Genomic DNA, 20,752 nt, shown 5'->3' on the forward strand with positions numbered 1-20,752 from the left:
AGATAAACTTTGTCACACGTCAGCAATGAGGGATTAATGTGATGAAACGATGGGCCCAGATGGCCGCCCGAAAGAGTAGCCTCGTTGACTTTCCATATCAATATTTTTTTTTAGATAAATTATTTGGAGTTAAATAATTCGAAAAATTGCACAAATTCGCTCTAAATTATGAGGTTTTAATTTAATTTACATTTTATTAAGTTTTTTTTTTAATTATTCCCTTGTATTAATGACAAAGTACAACGAATTAATTGATCAAATTCAAATTTTAGAAGCGTAATTGTAATAACGCTCGTAGTTAATGGGTATTTTTGTAATTTTGTTTTTAAGTATAGGTTTCGTTTATTAACTTTAGAACCATTTTTAAATATTTATATTTTAATCAATTTGAACATAGTGTAACTGTAGTAGAGTGCAAGAAGCCTTTATTTAACGATGGATTAATTCGGGCTTTTAAAGAGGTTAATAGGCTGGGCTTCGAAAATGGGCCTGTCAAGATATTTATTAAGAAAAAGGTGAGAAAAATAAACGCAAAAAGTCCACCATAAGCGAGTCGAACCCAGGACATCTCGGTTGCTATGTGGTCATTTCCCTAGTGATGTACAAATTAAGTAGTAATAATAATCGTTTTTACTAAATTTAATTATTATTATATTTTGGAATAAATGAATTACACCAAAAACTTCCCACTTTCTTTGTCCATAATTAACTTCTTACTAACACTAATATTAATCTTGTTTTAAAGAAGAAAAATCGTGCACATTGGTATGATGCTTTTACGTAGATTTTAGTTCTTAAATTACCACATAGAATTTAGGCCGGTAAGAGATGTAAGAATGATGAAGAATTTACCCTCTCAAACTTGAGGAAAGCAACTAGACCGAGATGAATCATGATGACACAAACTTGGGGAGTGTAGGGTGCATGCTCCTTACGAGGTCGATCATGTGAATTCAAACTTCAACCTGAATTTCTCTATTCTCCTTTATCAATGTCCAATTGTAACTAATAATATTAAATCTTAACCTTCACGTTCATATTTGTAGTCCATGTTTTCATGTGTTGGATATTTGGTCCTTCGATTATTTTCATTGGTCTAGTTTCGTTCCATATTTGATATTTTTCTAACTTATTTACCTTTTGACTTTTTTCGTAGTTTAAGTTTGTGCCACTGTCCAATTTTATGGTCATGAATAACAAAATTGAATATAAGAAATTAAAAAAAAAAAAAAAACAACAACAAACAAAATTAAATAATAAAAAAAAGTTAGGAACCAGACACAATTATTCAAGAGAGAATAAAGTAGGTAAAACAAGTCAAAATATTGACTAAATTTTGACCTAATGACAGTTAAGATTGACTATTAGTTTTTTTTTCCTTCCAAATTATAAAATTTTAAATTCCACACTTGGGATTAGAAAAACAATACCCACAAGAAAAATGTCATTATTTAATAACAAAAATGCATTATGTTCCAAAAATAATACCATATAATAAAACATATCTCCATGTTCTTCATGTTCCTAGGAGTGGTAGTAATCATGTCACATCAAAAATAAAATAAAATTTAATTATCTCCAAACCTACCTCCCAAACAATATAATGATATTAAAATATATGTATGTATGTATATACATACATACATACATATATATATATATATTTCTCATGGGTCCCTTCTCCTTTTCTCTCTTTGCTTAAAAGCAATTTTTTAGCTCTCATTTTCATATCAACACATTTAATTACTCTAAATTTCTGAGACTGTGTTCATTCTTTCAATCCCCAAGATGAAAAGATTTGACCTTTTTTGCAAATCCAGAGCTTCCACGGCGGTTCGTTCAAGCTTTGGCTGCCGTCGGGTCGCCGGAGATGTCAATTCCGGCGATGGGAGAAAAGGGCAGCTTCATTTTGAAAAGCCCAGAAAGAGTACGAGTGTTTCCTCTGTGAATCGAAAGGATCATATCGATTTACGAAGAAAAAGCTGTGCGGATATGGATGATTTGAAGAACAGCTCTGTTTCTGGTTCTTCTTCTCGTTATCTGTTGGGCGATTCGCCGTTCATTAACTGGCTTCCGGCAACCGCCGTCGAGGATTTTTCTCAGGCTCCGGCAATGATGAGCCATGGTTCTAAGAAGGCTTCTTCGTTGAGTCGTTCGTTAAGTGTACACGAATCTCCTTCCTCTGTTCTTGAATCCCCTGTTCTGAAAACTTCTTCTTCAGCTCACTCTCGTGTATGAACAATTTTTTTTGTTCTTTTGATCTCTCTTCATATCTTTATGAACAATGTTTGTAAACCCTTTGTTGTTGGGCTTATTTTTGTGTTGTTCATGTTGGAAAGGTGGTGGTTTTGAAGGTGTCACTGAACTGCAAAGGCTGCGAAAAGAAGGTGAAAAGGCATATCTCCAAGATGGAAGGTAATTTTGCAAGGATTTTATGTGGATTTCAAACTCGAAAGTGTTGGATGAAAGTCATCGACTAATTTAGAGAATGATCATGAGTTTATAATCAAATAATACTATCTCCATTGATATGAGGTCTTTTGGGGAAGCCCAAAGTAAAGCCACGAGAGCTTATGCTCAAAGTGGACAATATCATACTATTGCGGAGAGTCGTATTTCTGTTGGTTAAATTTTGGATTTGAATTAGTAGGGTTGATAATGATGCAGGAGTGATATCATTTAGTGTGGATTTCACGACAAAGAAAGTGACCATAATTGGAGATGTGATACCTGTGGATGTGCTGGCCAGTGTGTCCAAAGTTAAGCATGCTGAGCTCTGGCCATCGCCGAGTTTTTCTTCTTCGTCTTCTTCTTCAACGCCACAATGTTTATCATCATCATCAACAACAAGAACATTCTAATTAATCAAAGCAAAAATCCCTTCTGGGGTTCGTTTTTATGTAAATTTTATTGTTTTTTCTGTGATGCAGTTGTTTCTGTCCTCTTGTATGTCCCTGTTTAGATTTGAGAATAAAAGAACCATTCTTAAAATTAAATGTTTGTTACGTTAATACTTGATCAATACAAGTTGGTTATGTTTTCATTCATTTGGAATCTGGGCCTTTCTGCGTCATTTTTATTTACTTATTTTCCTTTTTTGTTTTTTACTCTATTCGATCAGTAGAATCTGACCCATTTTTCATTGAGAAAGGTACGAAATAGATCAGATCGATTTTTCGATCAAAAGTACTAGGTGAAATCCTCATTTTTTTCTCTTTCTCTATCCCTATATCGTGGGTACAATGTTTGAATCAATAGAGAACCTTTTTTTTTTCTTCCTGATTCCTTCCAAGAAAAATTTCGAATTGGATCCAAAATTGATGGATTAGTGTGAGCTTATCCGTGTGGTTTACGCCCTCTTCGAATAGGAATCCATTTTTTGAAAGACTCTGGCTTTTATGTTTTGGTGGCTCTCCGAGATCCTTTCGATGACCTTTGTTGTGTTGAAGGGAAATCTATATGATCCCATTGATTGCATAGACCCCACTAATAGCAACGGAACCGGAAAAAGTATCCAAAAAAAATTATTTCTTTTCTATTCTATTAATACTAGTTAGTGATCTCGGCTCAGCGAGTCTTTTCTTTCGTGATGAACTGTTGGCACCAATCCTCCATTTTATTTGTGTGGATCAAGGAGAAAGGAGGTCATCTCGTGTGTACCGAATGATATAAGATCTGAAGGTAGCTCATCGGCTACTCCTAATAACATTAAGATACAGTTAACAACAATTTGATAAAAGTTCGAAATCCAATTTTTAAATCGGGTCTCATAGAATCATGGTGGATGGAAGATAGTTGGTGATGATTATGTTTGAGAAGAGATTGTAGTGGGAAAGAACATGGAGTAGGAGACGTGGAAGAGAAAAGATGATCAAAAGCTTCCAAATAGTGAGAAATGAAAGGCATGCGGAAGCAATCGTTCGTGGGTGGGCACTCAAACCAGATACTTCTCTTTTCTTTTGCTTCTGTTCTTCTTGTCTGCTGCTGCTGGATGGATCATTTCACCCTTTTAACTAACAACATTCTGAATATCACTGTTTCTAAACAGCCATTTTTGGACAAAAAACACCCAACTTGGGTACACACTCCCACCCCTGGTGAAGATGACCCACAGCCATGGTGAACCAGACAAGGACAACAAGGTGTAGCTATTGCTCCCAAGTCGGTTTCAACTTTCACAATGGTGGGTCATCTTCTTCCCTTTTGAGTTTTCAGTACTATCTTTGCTTCAAACTTTATGATAATCTTCCACAAAGACACGACAAGAGTTTTTTTTAATCTTACTCATCTCTTTCTTCTTATGAAATCTTTCAACTCATAGCCTAAATCTTAGGCGGCAAAAGTAGGAAAAATAGAACAGAAGAGGTTAATAACAGTGCATGGCTTTTGGATTGTATATTTGTTTGGTTTGAGGAATATGGTCATATTTGGTTCGTCGCAACTTCTAAAATTGTGAGATCCTACATCGGTTGGAGAGAGGAATGAAACATTTCTTATAAGAGTGTGGAAACTTCTCCTAGTAGACACGTTCTAAAAATCTTGAAGGGAAAGCCTAAAGAAGACAATATCTACCGCAGTGGGATTGGGCCATTACAGTGTGCCAGTGAGGACGCAAGGCCACAAGGGAGATGGATTGTAAGATTCCACATCTGTTGGAGAGGGGAACGAAACATTTCTTATAAGAGTGTGGAAACCTGTCCCTAGTAGAAACGTTCTAAAAATTTTGAGGGGAAACTCAAAAGGAAAGGCCCAAAGAAGACAATATTTGCTAGCGGTGGGATTGATTTTTTCCACTGTGGTAAGTAAAAAAATAAAGGAGAACCAAATTGAAAATTAATATTTGGATTCATCATCATTGTTTACAAAACTGTCCTACGCATACAGAGAGTTCACAGAGAAGCAACCAGAAAAAAACTAGCAAAATTCCAGTTTTTGTACATACCTTCACACCCCATTCGAGTAAAGAGACCCAGTTGGGTTGCCATTTTCTAGTTCATTGTACGAGAAGTTCCTTCTTTTCATTCATAAATTACGAATCTTGCAGTCATACCAGATGCCTGAGATAATGGAATTATACAAGTTATTCAGTTTTTATGATCAGTGAATCAAATCATAACTGAAAAAGATCCAAAGCTCTATTGTTACATAACCCTAAGAAGAATGTAAGCAGAACACTTCGCAGATGTGCACAGTGATGCGTGTGCCTAAAGGAACATACCATGGATGAGTGTTTTAATATTGAAGCTTGGCAGACACTGCTCCCTGGGTCTCGGGAAAGCTGCAGCCTCACGTGTGGAACACTCTTCCAACTCTCTCCTAAGGCAGGTTTTGAAGTACCTCTATCTCCACCCACCGTGTGGTTTATTACCTTTGGCATTACACTTACATGTTACTGGAAGTCGACACAAAACAAGCGCTTAATTCATTCTCTATTAGATAAATTAAGAATCTCGTAAGTAACAGAAGCAACTTCAAGAGAAAACTTACTAGTACTGCAATATTATATTCATGAGCTATTTTCTTCAATAGCGATCCAGCAGATACCATCAAAGCATGTCCTGTACATACGCATCAAGCATGAACCTTCTTTCCCTTTGTATTTAAGTCTTACATATAAAATTCTTTTTAATGCATCTACTTCAGCAACATTAAATTAATAACTATCCTGTTAAAACCATAGAATTGAACTTACAAGTGAATAAACTCTGAAATGACAACCCAAGCGAACAAAGAAACAAATGTTAAACTATGCATATGACAACTATTATCATAGTCATGAATAAACCATCAGAAATATCTTGCCTAAGAACATATATATGTAATACACAGAATTCCTTTGCTGAGTGACATTGCCATGTCTTTGTATTGTCTAAAGAACCTAAAAAATTGCACATGTACTTTCAATCAAGCTTGACAAATTATGCATATACAAAGGATGTACAGTGATCTACATCCAATCATGCGTACCCTGTGAACTACTTCCACCAAGGATAGGTGTAATTAGTGAAGAAATCGAATCTACTATCAGTAACTGCACTCTTCGATCCCCTTTGCACGTCTGATATGATTGTAGTTTGTTAATTGGCATTGAAAAAGTTGGGCCGTGGTTAAATTCATCAACTAATGCATGCTAATGTGAACCTGGGATCTCAAATTGAATTCAAGCTGATGCAGCACATCAAAGAATGTGAAAATGTCGTACACAGAGTGGCATGAAATGCTGTTCATTACTTGTTGAAGCATGTTCTGCCCAGTCTATGAAATGGATTTAAGAGACAAATAGAATACTAAATGAAGTTGGAGGTTCCACAAAATACAAACTTGGAAGTTAGAACTGTAAATCTTAATCTAATCCATAGATAATATCTGAATAAGTTCCAAAAAGAAGGGAAATGAAGGCAATCTTTAACCTCTAGCCATTGTTATGGAGAATCTCACAGAGCGTTGGCGGAAAATCAGCTAGAGCCATCAACAACTCAAGCAATCCCCGCGGGTAGTGTTAGGAATCACGACTCTCCACAATGGTATGATATTGTCCACTTTGAGCATAAGCTCTCATGGCTTTGCTTTTGGTTTCCCCAAAAGGTCTCATACCAATGGAGATGTATTCCTTACTTATAAACCCATGAGCATCTCCTTAACTAGCCGATGTGCGACTCCTCACCAACAATCCTCCCCTTGACCAAAGTATACCAACACTTGAGTCACTTTTTTACTACACCTTTGAGGCTCACAACTTCTTTGTTTGACATTTGAGGATTCTATTGACATGGCTAAGTTAAGGGCAGGACTCCGATACCATGTTAGGAATCACGACCCTCCACAGTGGTATGATATTGTTCACTTTGAACATAAGCTCTCATGGCTTTGCTTTTAGTTTCCCCAAAAGGCCTCATACCAATGGAGATGTGTTCCTTACTTATAAACCCATGATCATCTCTTTAATTAGCCGATGTGGGACTCCTCACCAACAATCCTCAATAAGTAGAAACTTAGAAATTCAGCAACATGCCAATATAGAATGTCAAACAAATCAGTACAATATCTGATTCTTCTCAGCTTTCAGCAATCTCAAAATACTTGGATACCTTACTATTTAAAAGCTACACCATAACATTATAAGATTGTTTAAGGTTTAGAAGAATCAAATACTGTAATGAATTGTTTGGTTTGTTGAATAGCTTAAGTTGCTACCAGCCAGAACTACTTGAGTTGTTGACAGCCCCAACCTGCTGGTTTGCCATGTTCTATAACAATGGCGGAAGGTATATGATTGAAATTTTGGGTGGCTAAAGTGGATATTCTCCGTCCTATAATCAAGGATTTAGTTAGAGACCACAATGACTCGAAGATATCGATTATTTTCCGATCTTAAAGGAAAAACAAGTCCAACAGGAGCACTTATTTTAGTTACCCGAGCTATGGAAGGTCCGGATTTCCAATTAACAAAGCCTGAGATGCGTTGGGGTGAAAAGGAATTCCCTGTGTCCAAGTAGAAAACCTTTGCATTGTAGTTCGTTGCCACATTTGAAGCAGCTCGCAGGCAAACCTTGCCATAATAAAACAGTTCAAGCATATCATATACAAAGCAAACTAATAAAGCACCAGTGGCATGTTAAACAGGCTGAGAGAAGTAATTTAAGTACCCAATTATAGAAACTAGGAACCAAGTTTCTAACCCAAAAATCCAACAGTTCCATAACAAAATTCAGGAAGAAACATTTCAATCACGTTCAAATGGAACTCACCTGAGTTTTACCAGAAGAAGATGGCCCAACAATTTCCGTCAACTGTCCCTCACGTAACCCACCTCCAAGCAAAGTATCAACCCTAGTATTTCGCGACGAAAACTCTTTCATCAACCATCCAAAAGAAATAGAATCGACATTCATGGCAGTCGAACAAAACACAAGTAATTGAGCCTAAAAGTGAAAATACCCTTCAAAACCAGTGGATAGAACATGCTTATTTTCTCGAGCATCTTCCAAAAGTTCCAAACCGTTCATCCATGACTGTCGCTCAGCATTAATTACAGAAAGGATTTGGGTAATCCCCTGTTTACTCGTACAAATCAGTACAACACAAGCGTAAAAAAGATCAACGTGACAAATGATTAACCTGCTTCAATTTCTCTGACTCCGGCTGTTGCTCGGCGAAAGCAGCTAAAACGTAGAGGTCATGGATGAGGAAATCCTCCACTAGTGGCAAAAAGAACACAAAACGGAGCCACTCCTTCAGAAATGATGGGGTTCTTCATACGGAATCGGAATCATATCGGAGTAAGTAGAAAGTACCAGTGAAAATGCCGTGTGAAGCACAAAAGCTCTGAAAAGTAGTGTCTATGATTGGGTGAAGCTGCTCCAGAGATTTTAATGGCGCCATTTTTCTTCTTCGTGCTCTGCCTTTCCACTTTCAAGTTTCCTATTTTAGGGCACAGGGAAACCATGTACACGTCACGGTTCCATTAACCTTCATTTAAAGAGAAAATTCTCATATTTATTTTAAAAATTACCAAAATTGTGGCTGCTGGGATTCGAGCCCAAGTCTCCAAGGCCACAACGTGGAATTCTCACCACTAAACTACAACAACTTTGTGGCTTAAAGTTGCATTTTAATAACTTTTAATGGTAAAAACTGTTAGAATGAGCTCATTAGTATAATTACTTTGATTAAAAAAGAGATAAATTAACATGTGGCTGCTGGGATTCGAGCCCAGGTCTCCACGGCCACAACGTGGAATTCTTACCACTAAACTACAGCCACTTTGTTGCTTTAATTTGCATTTTAATACATTTCACTGGTAAAAACTGTTAAAATAAGCTCATTAGTATAATTACTTTGATTAAGAAAACACATAAATTAACCTGTGGCTGCTGGGATTCGAGCCCAGGTCTCCACGGCCACAACGTGGAATTCTTACCACTAAACTACAGCCACTTTGTGGCTTAAAGTTGCATTTTAATAACTTTTAATGGTAAAAACTGTTAGAATGAGCTCATTAGTATAATTACTTTGATTAAAAAAGAGATAAATTAACCTGTGGCTGCTGGGATTCGAGCCCAGGTCTCCACGGCCACAACGTGGAATTCTCACCACTAAACTACAGCCACTTTGTTGCTTCAATTGCATTTTAATAAATGTTACTGATCAAAACTGTTAAAATGAGCTCATTAATATAATTACTTTGCTTAAAAAGAGATAAATTAACATGTGGCTGCTGGGATTCGAGCCCAGGTCTCCACGGCCACAACGTGTAATTCTCACCACTAAACTACAGCCACTTTGTTGCTTCAATTTGCACTTTAATTAATTTTAGTGGTAAAAACTGTTAAAATAAGCTCATTAGTATAATTACTTTGATTAAAAAGACATAAATTAACCTGTGGCTGCTGGGCTTAGAACCCAGGTCTTCATGGCCGTGGAATTCTCACCACTACAATAAAATCTTTCATTTTCTTAATTTATATAAATTAATCTAATGGAAAAAATTTTAAAAACGAAAAATGTCATTTAAGAGAGGATAGTGTTAATTTCTCACTAAAAAAAATAATAATATACCGATAAATGTATATCTCATGTAACTTTATCATCAACCAATTTTAGTCCAAGATAAAGGACTAAATTGAAAATTTTAAAATAATGAAATTAAATTTTAAAAAAAATACTTATTTATGATAGTATACATTGTTCAATATACACATCTATTGGATTAAAATGAGCTTAGCTTAACAAATTTGAAACGTTTGAATTCAATTTGAAGTTTTAACAATGATAATCGTTTCTTTCTTAGAGTATTAAGTAATTGTTTCCCATTCAAGTTTTGTCGCAAGAGTCAGACGGCCTGTGTTAATAAGTATGTTTGCCTCTAAGGAAAGTGGATTGTTAGATCCCACATAAGTTAGAGTTAGAGAGGGGAGCGAAGTATTCCTTACAAGGATTTGAAAACTTCTTCCTAATAGACTCATTTTAAAAACGTGAGACTAACGGTGATGCGTAACAGGCAAAAATTGACAATATCTACTAGAGATAAGCTTGAACTGTTACAGTTTCGAAAATACATATAGAAACATACATATTCCACGTTATGAATGCATTTGTACTTGCACCTATCATGCTCAGAAATCCAAAATATAACGTTACACCCATATAAATTGAAACTTTACTATCTTTTAATTTAAGAAAAATTAGGAACAATGGTCTCCCCCTCCTTTTCCTGTGTCATAAAATTTAATCTACTCCCATCCAGCAAAGGAAACATGTGGTCTGTTTATAATGATTTAGCAAGTGCTTAAAAACGGTTTCTAACTCTTGAAAAGAAAGATTTTTAAGCACTTGAAAAGTCATTACAGACAGGTGTGTTTTAACGTATCGAACGTAATCAACAGGGAAACGAAAACTGGCTTCAGCATGTATCCATCAACAATTTTTCAGGAGGGGAACCTACAAATCTATACTAATTCTACTTGTCTTTGGCTTTTGAAATGTGCAACAAAAGGCATAAAAGTGAGGACCAGTCCAGACCAGAACTTACGAACTATCACATGGTAAATGCACCACAAAACCAACCAATCATGGACCCTCCTTCATGGGGCTTGACAATCGATTCCCGGGGCTTGACAATTGGCTCGTGGGGCTTGAAGATCGGCTCTCTACCGTTTCGGAAGTTGATGGTTTCTGAGGTGCATTTCTCAGGAAGCTTCTAGCATATATCGAACCAAAGACCAAAACCTGAACATGATTTTTGAAAGAAAAAAAACACACACAAGTTGTCATTGAGAGCGTCAAAAAGGTCCAATAAAACGTTGATGAAGACGAAGACGAAGGGTTGAAACCATGACTTACAGCTCCAATACACTGTTCCCAGCTAAGAGGATGAGAAAACCATACACAAGATAGCATGATACTGACCAACTTCAACCAAAAAAAAAAAAGAGTATGGTTCAGCATGATAAGAAACCTGACAAGTTCATGGGATTTAAGAGCTAACCTGTCTTGTTGTCATTATGGTGGCAAAGGTCAGAGCTCCGAAAGTGCGAATTGTGTAAGAAATAAAAAACTGACTAGCAGTTGCTACCTGGGAAACAAAATTAGTACTGCTCACGATCCACGTATTCGAGCTAAGACTCTTAATAATCAAATGAAACGAGTATGAACGCGAAGACAAACAACTTAAAATCGAACTGGTTACTCACAGTGGAGAGAAATGCTATGTCAAAGAAACAATCCTTGTGAACATAAACAAAATCAATTGCAGGAAGTAGATGGCCTTGTAATATAAGACCTAAATTACAAAGCAAAAGGACTGAAATGAGTATTAATCCAGTAGAAATCAAGGAGCAAAAATGGAACTTTCGCAGTTTATATACCAAACAATACTATGCAGGTAAGAAAAGAATAGATTTGATCAATTAAGCCAAATCTCCTTCACAGCAGAGAATTTCGATCTCAGAATGAAATAATCCGACGTCCAACGGCCTAACATCGTTTCCCCAACGTCCATTTCCTAGTATACGTGTTGCTTTGGACCCCCATTATCTCATAATCTGAAGGTGAGAGTTCCAATTTTGTGAAACAAGTTCTGATTTTCAATCTTATATGAACGCTCAACGTAACTAATGCTCTTTTCTCCCTCTCCTAAACGTTTTTCTTTTTCCTCTTTTTCATATCATAAGTAGGGCTACGCAATACTCAACTAAACTCATGGAAACACCACTCGTGGCAAAATACGGGGATGACTTGTGGCTAGGGGTGAAAGGTCAACCAAGATCGGATATAGCTGGTTTTCGATGAAATCTATTTTAATAGAGCGTATGATGTCGATGACCCAAGGTAGAGCACTCAATGGGCTAGGGTGGCCCCATTTCGTCTTACCAACCCAAGGGAACTTCGAATACGGGCCTAGATCATTTGTACAAACAGACTTTTGGGGTGCTAAGATTTAAAGTCGGAGAGGGAAACAGCCCACCTTCGAGCTGTCTAGGTTATCATGAGACATATAGGATTACAATACCATAGGCATAACATCCTTATTCCTAAATCACCCAGGGCACCAAACCCAAAATTTTTACCCTTTTTTACCTCTTGACCACTAGGTAGCCCCATCAAGTTTCTTCTAAACATTCAACCACAGTACGCAAAATAAGAAGCATTGCAATCCACAAAGTATCGTCCAAATCAATTGGAATAAATCATTAAAGGACAAAGTGAGTTTTTACCAGGTTTATAATAAGAATAGGGACGGACCTGTCAAACTAAGAATGCACGAACACAAAGTTGTATAGAAAATTTGGTTGTGTATGTCCATATTATAGCCTTTGAAAAGTTTATCTTGGAATGTGCTTGTAAAGCCATCGAACCTGTTAAATTCATTGGGTATTAGAAATCTTTTGAAGCCAATAAATACTCTGTATGCTTATTTTCTCGAGCGTTACAGTTTTTCTGTAGTGTTGTACCATTTTCCATGATAGTTTTAAACGTAAAATGCAAAATTAAAGGAAAAATAATCTATCATCCTTCGACAACAATACAATGAGTTACAAATTATTACCCGAGATAACCAACCATAAGTGAGACACCCCAAACTGTGCTTTCCCTTCCGTTATCGTATGGACTAAGATCAGCTGAAGCCTACAATTGGGGAGAAAAAGTAACCAATCGTCTGTTAATGGATTCAGGGTTTCAGGATTACCAACAGAGAAACAAAAACATAATTCATAAGTATTATAATTGCTCATTCACAATGTAGTTGATCGTCATATCTGATCCACTATATAAGAACCTTCAACACTAGCTGCCATATATGTAGTAAGTGGTTTAATCCATGAGTTAGTACCAAAACCCAAAAAGTCGAGGCAGGATGCGACCAATTCCCATCTCATACAAATTCTTAAAAGAAACCAAAAAAGCTGGTGACAACAACGAGAGCATTACCGGATAGAGAACAAATATCGAGCAACCCAGGGTCACAAGAACAGCCAGCAAATAATCATGACTCCTATATTTCTTTTGCATAATGATGGTGCCCCACACCTGTATAACAATGGATACCATTTAAAAAATTAGTCAGTCTAGAATCTAATACCCAATTCAATCAACAGAGATGCCCCTCCACTACAAACTGAAGGAAACTCAAATACTCTCACCATGACAGGTATCATTTTAGCACACTTTGCCAGAGTCTGAACTGGAAAGCTGACGTACTTAAGTGCCTATAGAAAACCATGAACGAATCACCAATATGACTGGATAATATATCAACTAACGATGAATAACAGTTTAGACAGTGAAGAGGAATATATAGATATACACATTCATATCTAACAAGTCAGATTACCTCGTACTGACACGTGGTTGTCAGTATATTTGTTATCGAAACAAGGCAGTACGTATAAACTGGAGCGACAGGGTCCACTGTCTTTTTACTTGCCTATATATACATCAAGAGAATCAATGGAAATTCCAGAAAAGGAAGTACTATGAGTCTAATAGCAATGTTCGAGTCCTTGACATGATAACCAATTGCAGGAAGTATCCAATTATAAGCTCTTACCAGTAGAACACCTGCAGAAACTGCAGAAGTAGTGATACGATTACAAAAAACAAGAAACAAGGAGTGCTTGAAATAATCTTTATGCTCCCCATATGGAACTCTCATGATCTTTTCCTGCAAATCACGGCCAAAGAGAGCTTGAAATCACTTACCAATTCGAGTGTCACAAAGGAAAATCAGGCATTAACGTCTGACATTACTATGATATTTATCCCTCAAGGTTTCTGTGTTCATACTCTCTTGTTTTTCTACAAATTTCCCTATTTACATTACTGTTAAAACCAGAATAGATACAGCGAAATCATGCATCAACAACCGATAAAGGCAAAACGAAAGGCGATTGAATGTAAACAATACCCACAAACGGCCAAAATCTTGAGCTAATCTATGAATTAAAACAGTCAAAAGTGTTGATTCGATCCAATATCAAACTGGGATGATACCATAAACACACATTTTCCGACGGATAGATAACAGAAGATTCTACAAGAACAGCGAAAAAGCAAAGAGACAAAAACATGAAATAATCTTGTAAAAGTAACCTGTAAGACTCCATAGGTGACAAGGGTAGTCATGATTCCAGCTACTGCAACTACCCCTTTCCATAGCTTATGATCTTTCTCGCTAGGTTCGGCCATAACCGAACAATAATTTACTACTACTTACTTTACTTTATTTTCCGATTCCCGACGAACATCGATTCCATTCCTCCAAAATCAAGAGGAACAGCAGCAGAAGAAGAAGAAGAAGATGAATAAACCCATTACAGCCGTAAAGCCCAGAGATGCAGAGCTGAACCTGTGAGCAAAGTGTCGACGCGGCGAAGAATGGGTAGAGGTTGAAGATGACCGATTAATGCAACGGACGAGGATTTCGGATCACAGAGATTCGAGGGGAACTGCGTGTAGGGAAAAAAAGGCCCAAAGAGGTCATTACTGAAAATCGTTTCTCCGGCGTCTTTCTCTCGCTCTGTTATTTGCCTCTATGTTCAATGTTTTTTCTTTTTTTCCATTTTTGGGTTAAAAATTTAATAATAATTACATTTTTTAAAATGCCTTTGTGGGACCCATCACTGATCTTCAAAATAAAACTGAAACAATATGGTTTTATGGCACGCATTTCCTAGTTTGACCTTCTAATTAAATTTTTTTTTTTAATTTGTAGAATTAAAATACTTTTTTTTAATTTAAATAACGATTATAAAATATTATAAACTAGTAAATTTCAATTTGTATTTAAAATATTATGATCCGCCCATTAGAATTAGAGTTATATAGTTAACGAACATTTTTAAAACTCGATTAAATTATAATAAAACATATAAAAACGAACCTGCCTTAACCAATTGTATTAATTTGGTAGGTTAATTTAATAGGTAAAGAATTAGTGTGGTTTGATATTGGTAGAATTTTAATATTTATAAAAATTTATTATTAAAATTCAACAAATTGCCTTATTTGGGAATGGATAAATTAATTAAAAAATTAAATATATTTAAATTTATAAAGACTAAATCAATCATTTCCAATAAACTTCCGATTAAATATATTTATAAATTATAAAAACTAAAATATATTTTAAGTTTTTACTTCACCCTATTTCACTTAAATTTTAAGAGTTTTAATAATACTTTTAAATTTTAAAAATATATAAAAAAATCTAAAAAAATATTAAACTTCCAAAAAAAAAATTAAATTAAAGCTATAAAAATATAACATTTTCAAGGTGTTTAAAAAATAATTTGGGTTTTCAAAAATTTAATTAATACTCTTAAATTTATTTTTTAAATTTAAAAATATATTTAATTAAAAAATACTTTTTAAACTTTTTTTTTAAAATATATATACCAAATTTAAAAAATGTTCATAAATTTAACTTTAAAAATTTTAATAATAATTTTCGAGATGTCAATAGACAATTTTTTTAAAAAATTTAAACGGTAAAAAATATTAATATTAATTTTATAATTTTATATTTATATTTTAAAGAATAATACTAAGGTTTTTTTTTTTTTTTCTCTCCTTAATTAATTTAGCCTATTGTCATTTTAAACTTCGAAGGTTGAGACGTGAATACTGTATTTTTAGCGACAGATCTTCATTGGACGAATGAATGGGATCGGTAGATGAAAGACTTCAAACAAAATCACCGTCAGTTCTGCTTCATCACAAATGGTACCTTCTATCAATTAAACTGGCTTCTTCAAATGATCTGTTCATCAATTTCGTTGATCTGCTCCATGAAAATGATGCATCTCTTTTCAATTACGAGCTCTGCAGAATTTGAGCACGAAGTGTTTGATAATGCACTACTCTTTCTCGTATAACGCCTTCCCTTTCGAGCGTCTACAGCATTCCCGACGAAGAATCAGAATTAGGGCAATCGTCAGAGAAACTCAAGACGCGTGATCTGCAGTGATAGCAAATCGAATGGTCACGGAATCAGGCGCCTATGCAAGAACTATGAAACGAATGATTGCAATTCGGTAAGTGTTTAATCAATTTTCATTATTGGAATTCGCCCTAACAAATAGCGCATTCCGTATTGATACTTGGCGTTGATTCGGATTCTCTTCATTATTTTTTAACTGCGTTACAGGAAGCAAACGAATCGTCGAGGTCTTCAATCCATGGCTATGGATTTGCGGAGAAGGATCGTTAGGTTTTTTCCACAAATTGGACCCTAGGCCGATCGGAAATCAAACCATAAAGGACAAGGTAACGTCGTTTCAATATTCTCTAGTTGTTGAACAGTTGAAAGACGAGGTATACGGTGGCGAGCATCGAGATTGACCACGGACTCCAGGTAAAGTAATCAGGCGCCGGAATTGGTGGCGGTGAACTCGATGCGTAAGACTTCAAACTCGTAGATGAAACGAAAGCATTTGAAGGTAATAAAAGTTAGTGAAGGATTTCAATGATTATTCTTTTGGATAATAAATAAGAAGAATGGGGAATCTTGCACCTGAATTTCTCCATCTAAAAGCAGATCAAAATTATATTTAGATGATATCCAAGCAGAAAACGAACAAAGATATTGAATGCTAGACATAATATTCACATAACAATGCAAGAAGTTAGAGTTTCTTGTCAATCAAATTAACAAGCCCTGCTCCCACGTTTAATTTTTTTCTTGTTCTTGTCATTTCCTTCTACTGTGGAAAAAAATTGAAGTTTAGATTGATTAGCATGAGAGGATCGATGAAGTTAACTTTAATGTAATTGAAACTTCAAATCACGTCAATAAGACTACTAAGTCATTTTTTACACTGCCAACTCCAGATATTGATTTGTACAATGGTGGTCATTGAATTTTCTGTCTCTTTGCTGCTAGAATCTGAGTGTTAACATTTGGAGCCATCAGCAAGGCACTGTTGAAGCAAGAACCAGAAGGGCCATTGTTGAAGCTAAACATGGAAGAAGCTGAACAAATTTGAGAAGATCCACGAGACATTTCAGTGTGTAAAAGAGAATGCAGTGGTTTTGGGGAGGGGCTACTGGGTTTTGAAGGAAGGTTTTGATTGATGTTCTTAGTGTTGCAGCCATTCACTAGAAGAGAGGGAATCTTGAAGGCTTGCAATGGCGGAGGATTACGCCATTGGGGAAGCGGTCCAGCAACCAGAAGTGTCTGAAGTAAAGGTCCTGCTTCTGTAACAGCTTGCAGAAGCTTGCCTTTCTGAGGTAACGCTTTTCCCTTTACAAGATTATCAATCACTGCAGAAAATGGATCGAGCTTTTCTGTTTTGGGAGTGTCCACGCCTGTGGCCAGAGGCTGCGGGGCATTATACTCCGTGACATATGGCTGATTTACAAAGCTCATTTTGCATGAATCAGCCATGTTTGCAGTAGAGAAATCTGGTGATGAAACTCCATCAAAGAAAGAATCTGCTGGTGAAGAACCATAAGATTGGTGATTATAAGTTTCATAGAGACTGTTTGATTCTGTGATGCTTGAATTTGCTTTGGTGGGTATGTTGAGAGGGCTTTCAGCTTGGAAAAGAAGCAGAGCTGGTAATTCAGTTGCAGTAGTAGTTGGCACAAATTTGCTCATCAGTTTCTGCAGCTGATCTCTTGCTTCGTCTCTTTCTTCATATGCTGCCTGCAGGAGAAGAAGTAAGCTCTTCACTTTCTCTTTGTTCTTTATACTTTCTTCATTTGCTTCCATTTTTAAGGACTCTAGTTCGAAAGTCGTCTGCATGAGTTTCTGCTTCAACTCCTCCACGTTCTGCAAATTCAAACTAGATTTGTCAGTATCAGCAGAACAAAAGATTTCTTCTAAATAGATAGAGAATCCCCATTACAGGCTCATTGACAAGATAAGAGAGAGAAAGAGTGGGTAGATAGTGTACACTACTGGGGAATCAGGTTGGAATTCAAAGTCCGTTGTCAAATAATGCTGCAAATTAGGCACCATAAATCAATCCTTAGGAATAACGTAAGGAATTATTCTCATCAATACCGACATATTCTTTTCCATTTGCAACCAAACATGCTTAGATCAAAAAGGTCAGCACACACATGTGAACAGCACAAACACTGTTACTCCCCACCCCTGCTGCTACTTGGAACAAGACAAATAGAGCATTTGTAGTTCTTTTCCCCCGCAAGAGAATAGAGAGGGAAAAAAAAAAACCTGTGTTGTAGGAAATCATTATGGCATCTAAGTTGGATGACCTTAGACGATCATTTTGCATTGAAAACAGAAAACAGAGTGAGGGAGGGAGAGAGGAAGATCAAACAAACAATGATTGTAAAGTAAAGGCCTTCAAAAATTTAGAAGACCCAGAAGAAGAAATGAACTGAACCAACTGTTAGCACATGAACAGAGAGAGCAAGAGAGAGAGAGACCCACCTCCTGAAATCTCCACAAACTGCTCAAGTCCTCCATGGTTTCTCCTGGTTGCTCAAGAGGGAGTGAGAAGGGAGGAAGATATAGGGGGTGTTTAAGAAAGAAAGTTGGACCTTGAGACATTTATAAATTGATGAGAATGATAGGACAGGACAAGCTAGAGAGAGAGAGAGAGAGAGAGAGAGAGAGAGAGAGAAATGGTTTTTTTTTTTTTTTTTTTATTCCACAAAGTTGCAGAGAAAGGTAGTCGGCGTCAAGAAAGAAAAATAATAGAGAAAAAAAAAAGAAAGAAAAGAAAGGAAGAGAGGGTCATGTATAGAAAGAAATGAAAATTCCAAATTCTACGCCCAAGAACAGGGGCGTATTGAATTCCATTATAAACCCCTTCATCTCTGTGCCTACTCTCTCTCTCTTTGCTCAAAAAATGGAAACACTTCTCTCTCTCTCTCTTTCTCTCACATGCAGGTCAGACCGGTTAGATTTTCCTTGTATAAATTCCCATCCGAAACCCACCTTTCTAGATTATCTCCTTTGAAATTTTATTTCCCTCCCACAGATCTCTCGTCTCTCTCTATCTACTGTGATATTTTTTACGTGTAGAAAGGGGTTGGTACTTGTTAAAGAATGGGCCCACTAAAAGCCCTCATTGTCTTCCATTTCTATGGTCCTAGTTCTTGATACCACTTTAAACTGATTTTATGTCTTATAGATTTCTATTTCTTTTTTGTCTCTACAAGAATTTTGAGTAAGAAATTGTGATGCAGATATGTTCATTGGAAAGGGCTTCTGTAGAAACTCGTTGGTAGAGGTTATATCAACGCCAAAATTTACCATATTCGTCAAAAGTTTTTACCAAAATTTACCAAATAACCCAGAAACAGTAACAAAAGCCGCCACTATAACGCCTCCTTCAATTCAACTGCACCACCTCCAGCGACTATGTTTTTACGACGAAAGTTACGTAGGTAACAGCAGTGAACGTGAAAGCCAGCGGCAATGAGCGGCAAGCCCTTAAAGTTGGCAGAGGCAGAGTGTGAGAGAATTGGAATCTTTGGGCAAATGGGATTGAAAACGGCGGCTGAAAAGTAAAGGGGTAGGGATTTTTCAAAGCAACACCGTTAACGTTGTCGAGAGAGTTACCTTCTCCTCATGCGCCACCTAAACGGCGGAGAAAAAGGTGACGATCCTCCTCGCCTGACAATAGTATTGCTATGTCGGGAGAAGGGGATCTCATCCGATACACTGTTTGATGACGACGAGAGAAAATGCATTGAGATAGACTAGTTTAAACAAATCTATTAAGTCTTCAAATTTTTTATCGATCATTTTTGTCAAAGTTTCATCTCTTTTTGTCTCACTCACTTCTTTTTTCTTTGTCATAGGTTCGAGATCCACATCTATGAATTGAAAGGTCCGAATGATCAATTCATGCATGTCCTTGTGGTGTTTTAGATGATCCACCGGCTACTCAATCACATCATGACACTCGTCTTGTCTCGGCCCTCCCATGGCTGGTTGGGCGCCATTTCTGTGTCACCATCTTATCTTATTGGCACGTGAGGGGCACTCATTATCTACTCTCTTCACAGTAAAATTGTGACATTCTTCTCCACTTAAATTAATCATCGTTTTCGATGACTTTTTAATCAACGTTTATTTTATGTTACTGTAATATTCTAAAGAGAAGATTGACATTTAAAAAAATAAAAAATAAAGTGGGATTCTTTGTAATTTTACGTTACATGAGAGAACTGTCCAAAAAAGAGGAGACCAAATTCGCTTTTACCTCCCTAGCTTCCTAACAGCAACGACTTTACCTGTCGACCAATCCATGGAATATCGCAAAAATTATCAAATTTTAAATATATTATTTATACACATGGAACCTTATAATATGCATCAATATTAAACTAACCTATGCTTTTTTTTCCTCCTCATGATCATGACGTGTGTCAAGACGTCAACCACATACGACCTCCCAGTCTAGAAGCATAGTTTACGTATAATAATTTAATTTAAATATTAAATAATCTTTGGAAAATATGTCCAAATCATAATAAGGGTGGGATTAGGGGGATTAATTAGCAGAGACGTCTATAGAATTGGAAGGGGATTGTCGTGGACTGCAAATTCACATGGGAAGTTCGGTATGTGTCTGAGAGGGGCCATTGGGAAGTTGACACCTGGACAAAGGTCCAAGCTGGCGTCGTCGTCCTGCATACGTGGCGCTGGGTTTTCTGCATGATTCGGTGAACCTTTTTTTCTCTCTTCACCGTATGATGTGGCACATGCAACTGCCAATTAATCGTGCTACGTACGTGGCTATTTCTAGCTTGCACGTGCCTGCCCCCCCCC

At 36.5% G+C, this 20,752-nt stretch overlaps 4 protein-coding genes, 1 long non-coding RNA gene and 4 other non-coding genes across 11 annotated transcripts; 2 read left to right on the forward strand and 7 right to left on the reverse strand.

Moving 5' to 3' along the window:
- The first annotated feature begins 1,682 nt into the window (after nt 1-1,682).
- On the forward strand, nt 1,683-2,947 carry LOC111451357 (protein SODIUM POTASSIUM ROOT DEFECTIVE 3-like). Its single transcript, XM_023091741.1, has 3 exons — nt 1,683-2,232; nt 2,340-2,415; nt 2,668-2,947. Exons 1-3 carry the CDS (start codon nt 1,789-1,791, stop codon nt 2,859-2,861), a joined length of 714 nt encoding a protein of 237 aa, XP_022947509.1. The 5' UTR covers nt 1,683-1,788; the 3' UTR covers nt 2,862-2,947.
- A 1,859-nt stretch (nt 2,948-4,806) lies between these two features.
- LOC111451356 (DNA repair protein RAD51 homolog 4) lies at nt 4,807-8,444 on the reverse strand. 3 transcript variants are annotated; one of them, XR_002711967.1, is made up of 10 exons: nt 8,295-8,444; nt 8,119-8,198; nt 7,939-8,054; nt 7,749-7,830; nt 7,415-7,549; nt 6,142-6,255; nt 5,968-6,058; nt 5,488-5,558; nt 5,219-5,392; nt 4,807-5,057 (listed from the first exon to the last, which is right to left on the reverse strand). XR_002711967.1 is itself a non-coding variant. In XM_023091740.1 (10 exons), exons 1-10 carry the CDS (start codon nt 8,380-8,382, stop codon nt 5,019-5,021), a joined length of 966 nt encoding a protein of 321 aa, XP_022947508.1. In that variant the 5' UTR covers nt 8,383-8,444; the 3' UTR covers nt 4,807-5,018. The 3 variants fall into 3 exon arrangements, 1 of the variants encoding a protein (XP_022947508.1); XM_023091740.1 differs by having other exon boundaries at nt 5,219-5,368; XR_002711968.1 differs by lacking the exons at nt 5,968-6,058; nt 6,142-6,255; nt 7,415-7,549; nt 7,939-8,054 and having other exon boundaries at nt 8,295-8,402.
- Nucleotides 8,445-8,691: 247 nt separating this feature from the next.
- Nucleotides 8,692-8,763, reverse strand: TRNAH-GUG. The gene has a single exon. It is a non-coding gene; the product is annotated as a tRNA-His (tRNA).
- Nucleotides 8,764-8,865: 102 nt separating this feature from the next.
- Nucleotides 8,866-8,937, reverse strand: TRNAH-GUG. Its single transcript has one exon. It is a non-coding gene; the product is annotated as a tRNA-His (tRNA).
- Nucleotides 8,938-9,038: 101 nt separating this feature from the next.
- Nucleotides 9,039-9,110, reverse strand: TRNAH-GUG. Its single transcript has one exon. It is a non-coding gene; the product is annotated as a tRNA-His (tRNA).
- Nucleotides 9,111-9,209: 99 nt separating this feature from the next.
- TRNAH-GUG lies at nt 9,210-9,281 on the reverse strand. Its single transcript has one exon. It is a non-coding gene; the product is annotated as a tRNA-His (tRNA).
- Nucleotides 9,282-10,131: 850 nt separating this feature from the next.
- Nucleotides 10,132-14,549, reverse strand: LOC111451355 (UDP-galactose/UDP-glucose transporter 5B). The gene is made up of 11 exons (XM_023091739.1): nt 14,092-14,549; nt 13,550-13,663; nt 13,334-13,426; nt 13,143-13,208; nt 12,931-13,029; nt 12,548-12,627; nt 12,244-12,356; nt 11,193-11,281; nt 10,988-11,074; nt 10,843-10,911; nt 10,132-10,728 (listed from the first exon to the last, which is right to left on the reverse strand). The coding sequence occupies exons 1-11, from the start codon at nt 14,185-14,187 to the stop codon at nt 10,570-10,572; spliced, it is 1,065 nt and encodes a 354-aa protein (XP_022947507.1). The 5' UTR covers nt 14,188-14,549; the 3' UTR covers nt 10,132-10,569.
- Nucleotides 14,550-15,646: 1,097 nt separating this feature from the next.
- LOC111451830 lies at nt 15,647-16,969 on the forward strand. Its single transcript, XR_002712033.1, has 3 exons — nt 15,647-16,034; nt 16,148-16,439; nt 16,883-16,969. It is a non-coding gene; the product is annotated as an uncharacterized LOC111451830 (long non-coding RNA).
- On the reverse strand, nt 16,754-19,129 carry LOC111451829. The gene is made up of 2 exons (XM_023092405.1): nt 18,401-19,129; nt 16,754-17,773 (listed from the first exon to the last, which is right to left on the reverse strand). The coding sequence occupies exons 1-2, from the start codon at nt 18,518-18,520 to the stop codon at nt 16,853-16,855; spliced, it is 1,041 nt and encodes a 346-aa protein (XP_022948173.1). The 5' UTR covers nt 18,521-19,129; the 3' UTR covers nt 16,754-16,852.
- Between the last annotated feature and the right edge of the window lie 1,623 nt (nt 19,130-20,752).

Source organism: Cucurbita moschata, unplaced genomic scaffold, assembly GCF_002738365.1.
Source record: "Cucurbita moschata cultivar Rifu unplaced genomic scaffold, Cmos_1.0 Cmo_Scf00013, whole genome shotgun sequence".
Lineage (NCBI taxonomy): Eukaryota > Viridiplantae > Streptophyta > Magnoliopsida > Cucurbitales > Cucurbitaceae > Cucurbita > Cucurbita moschata.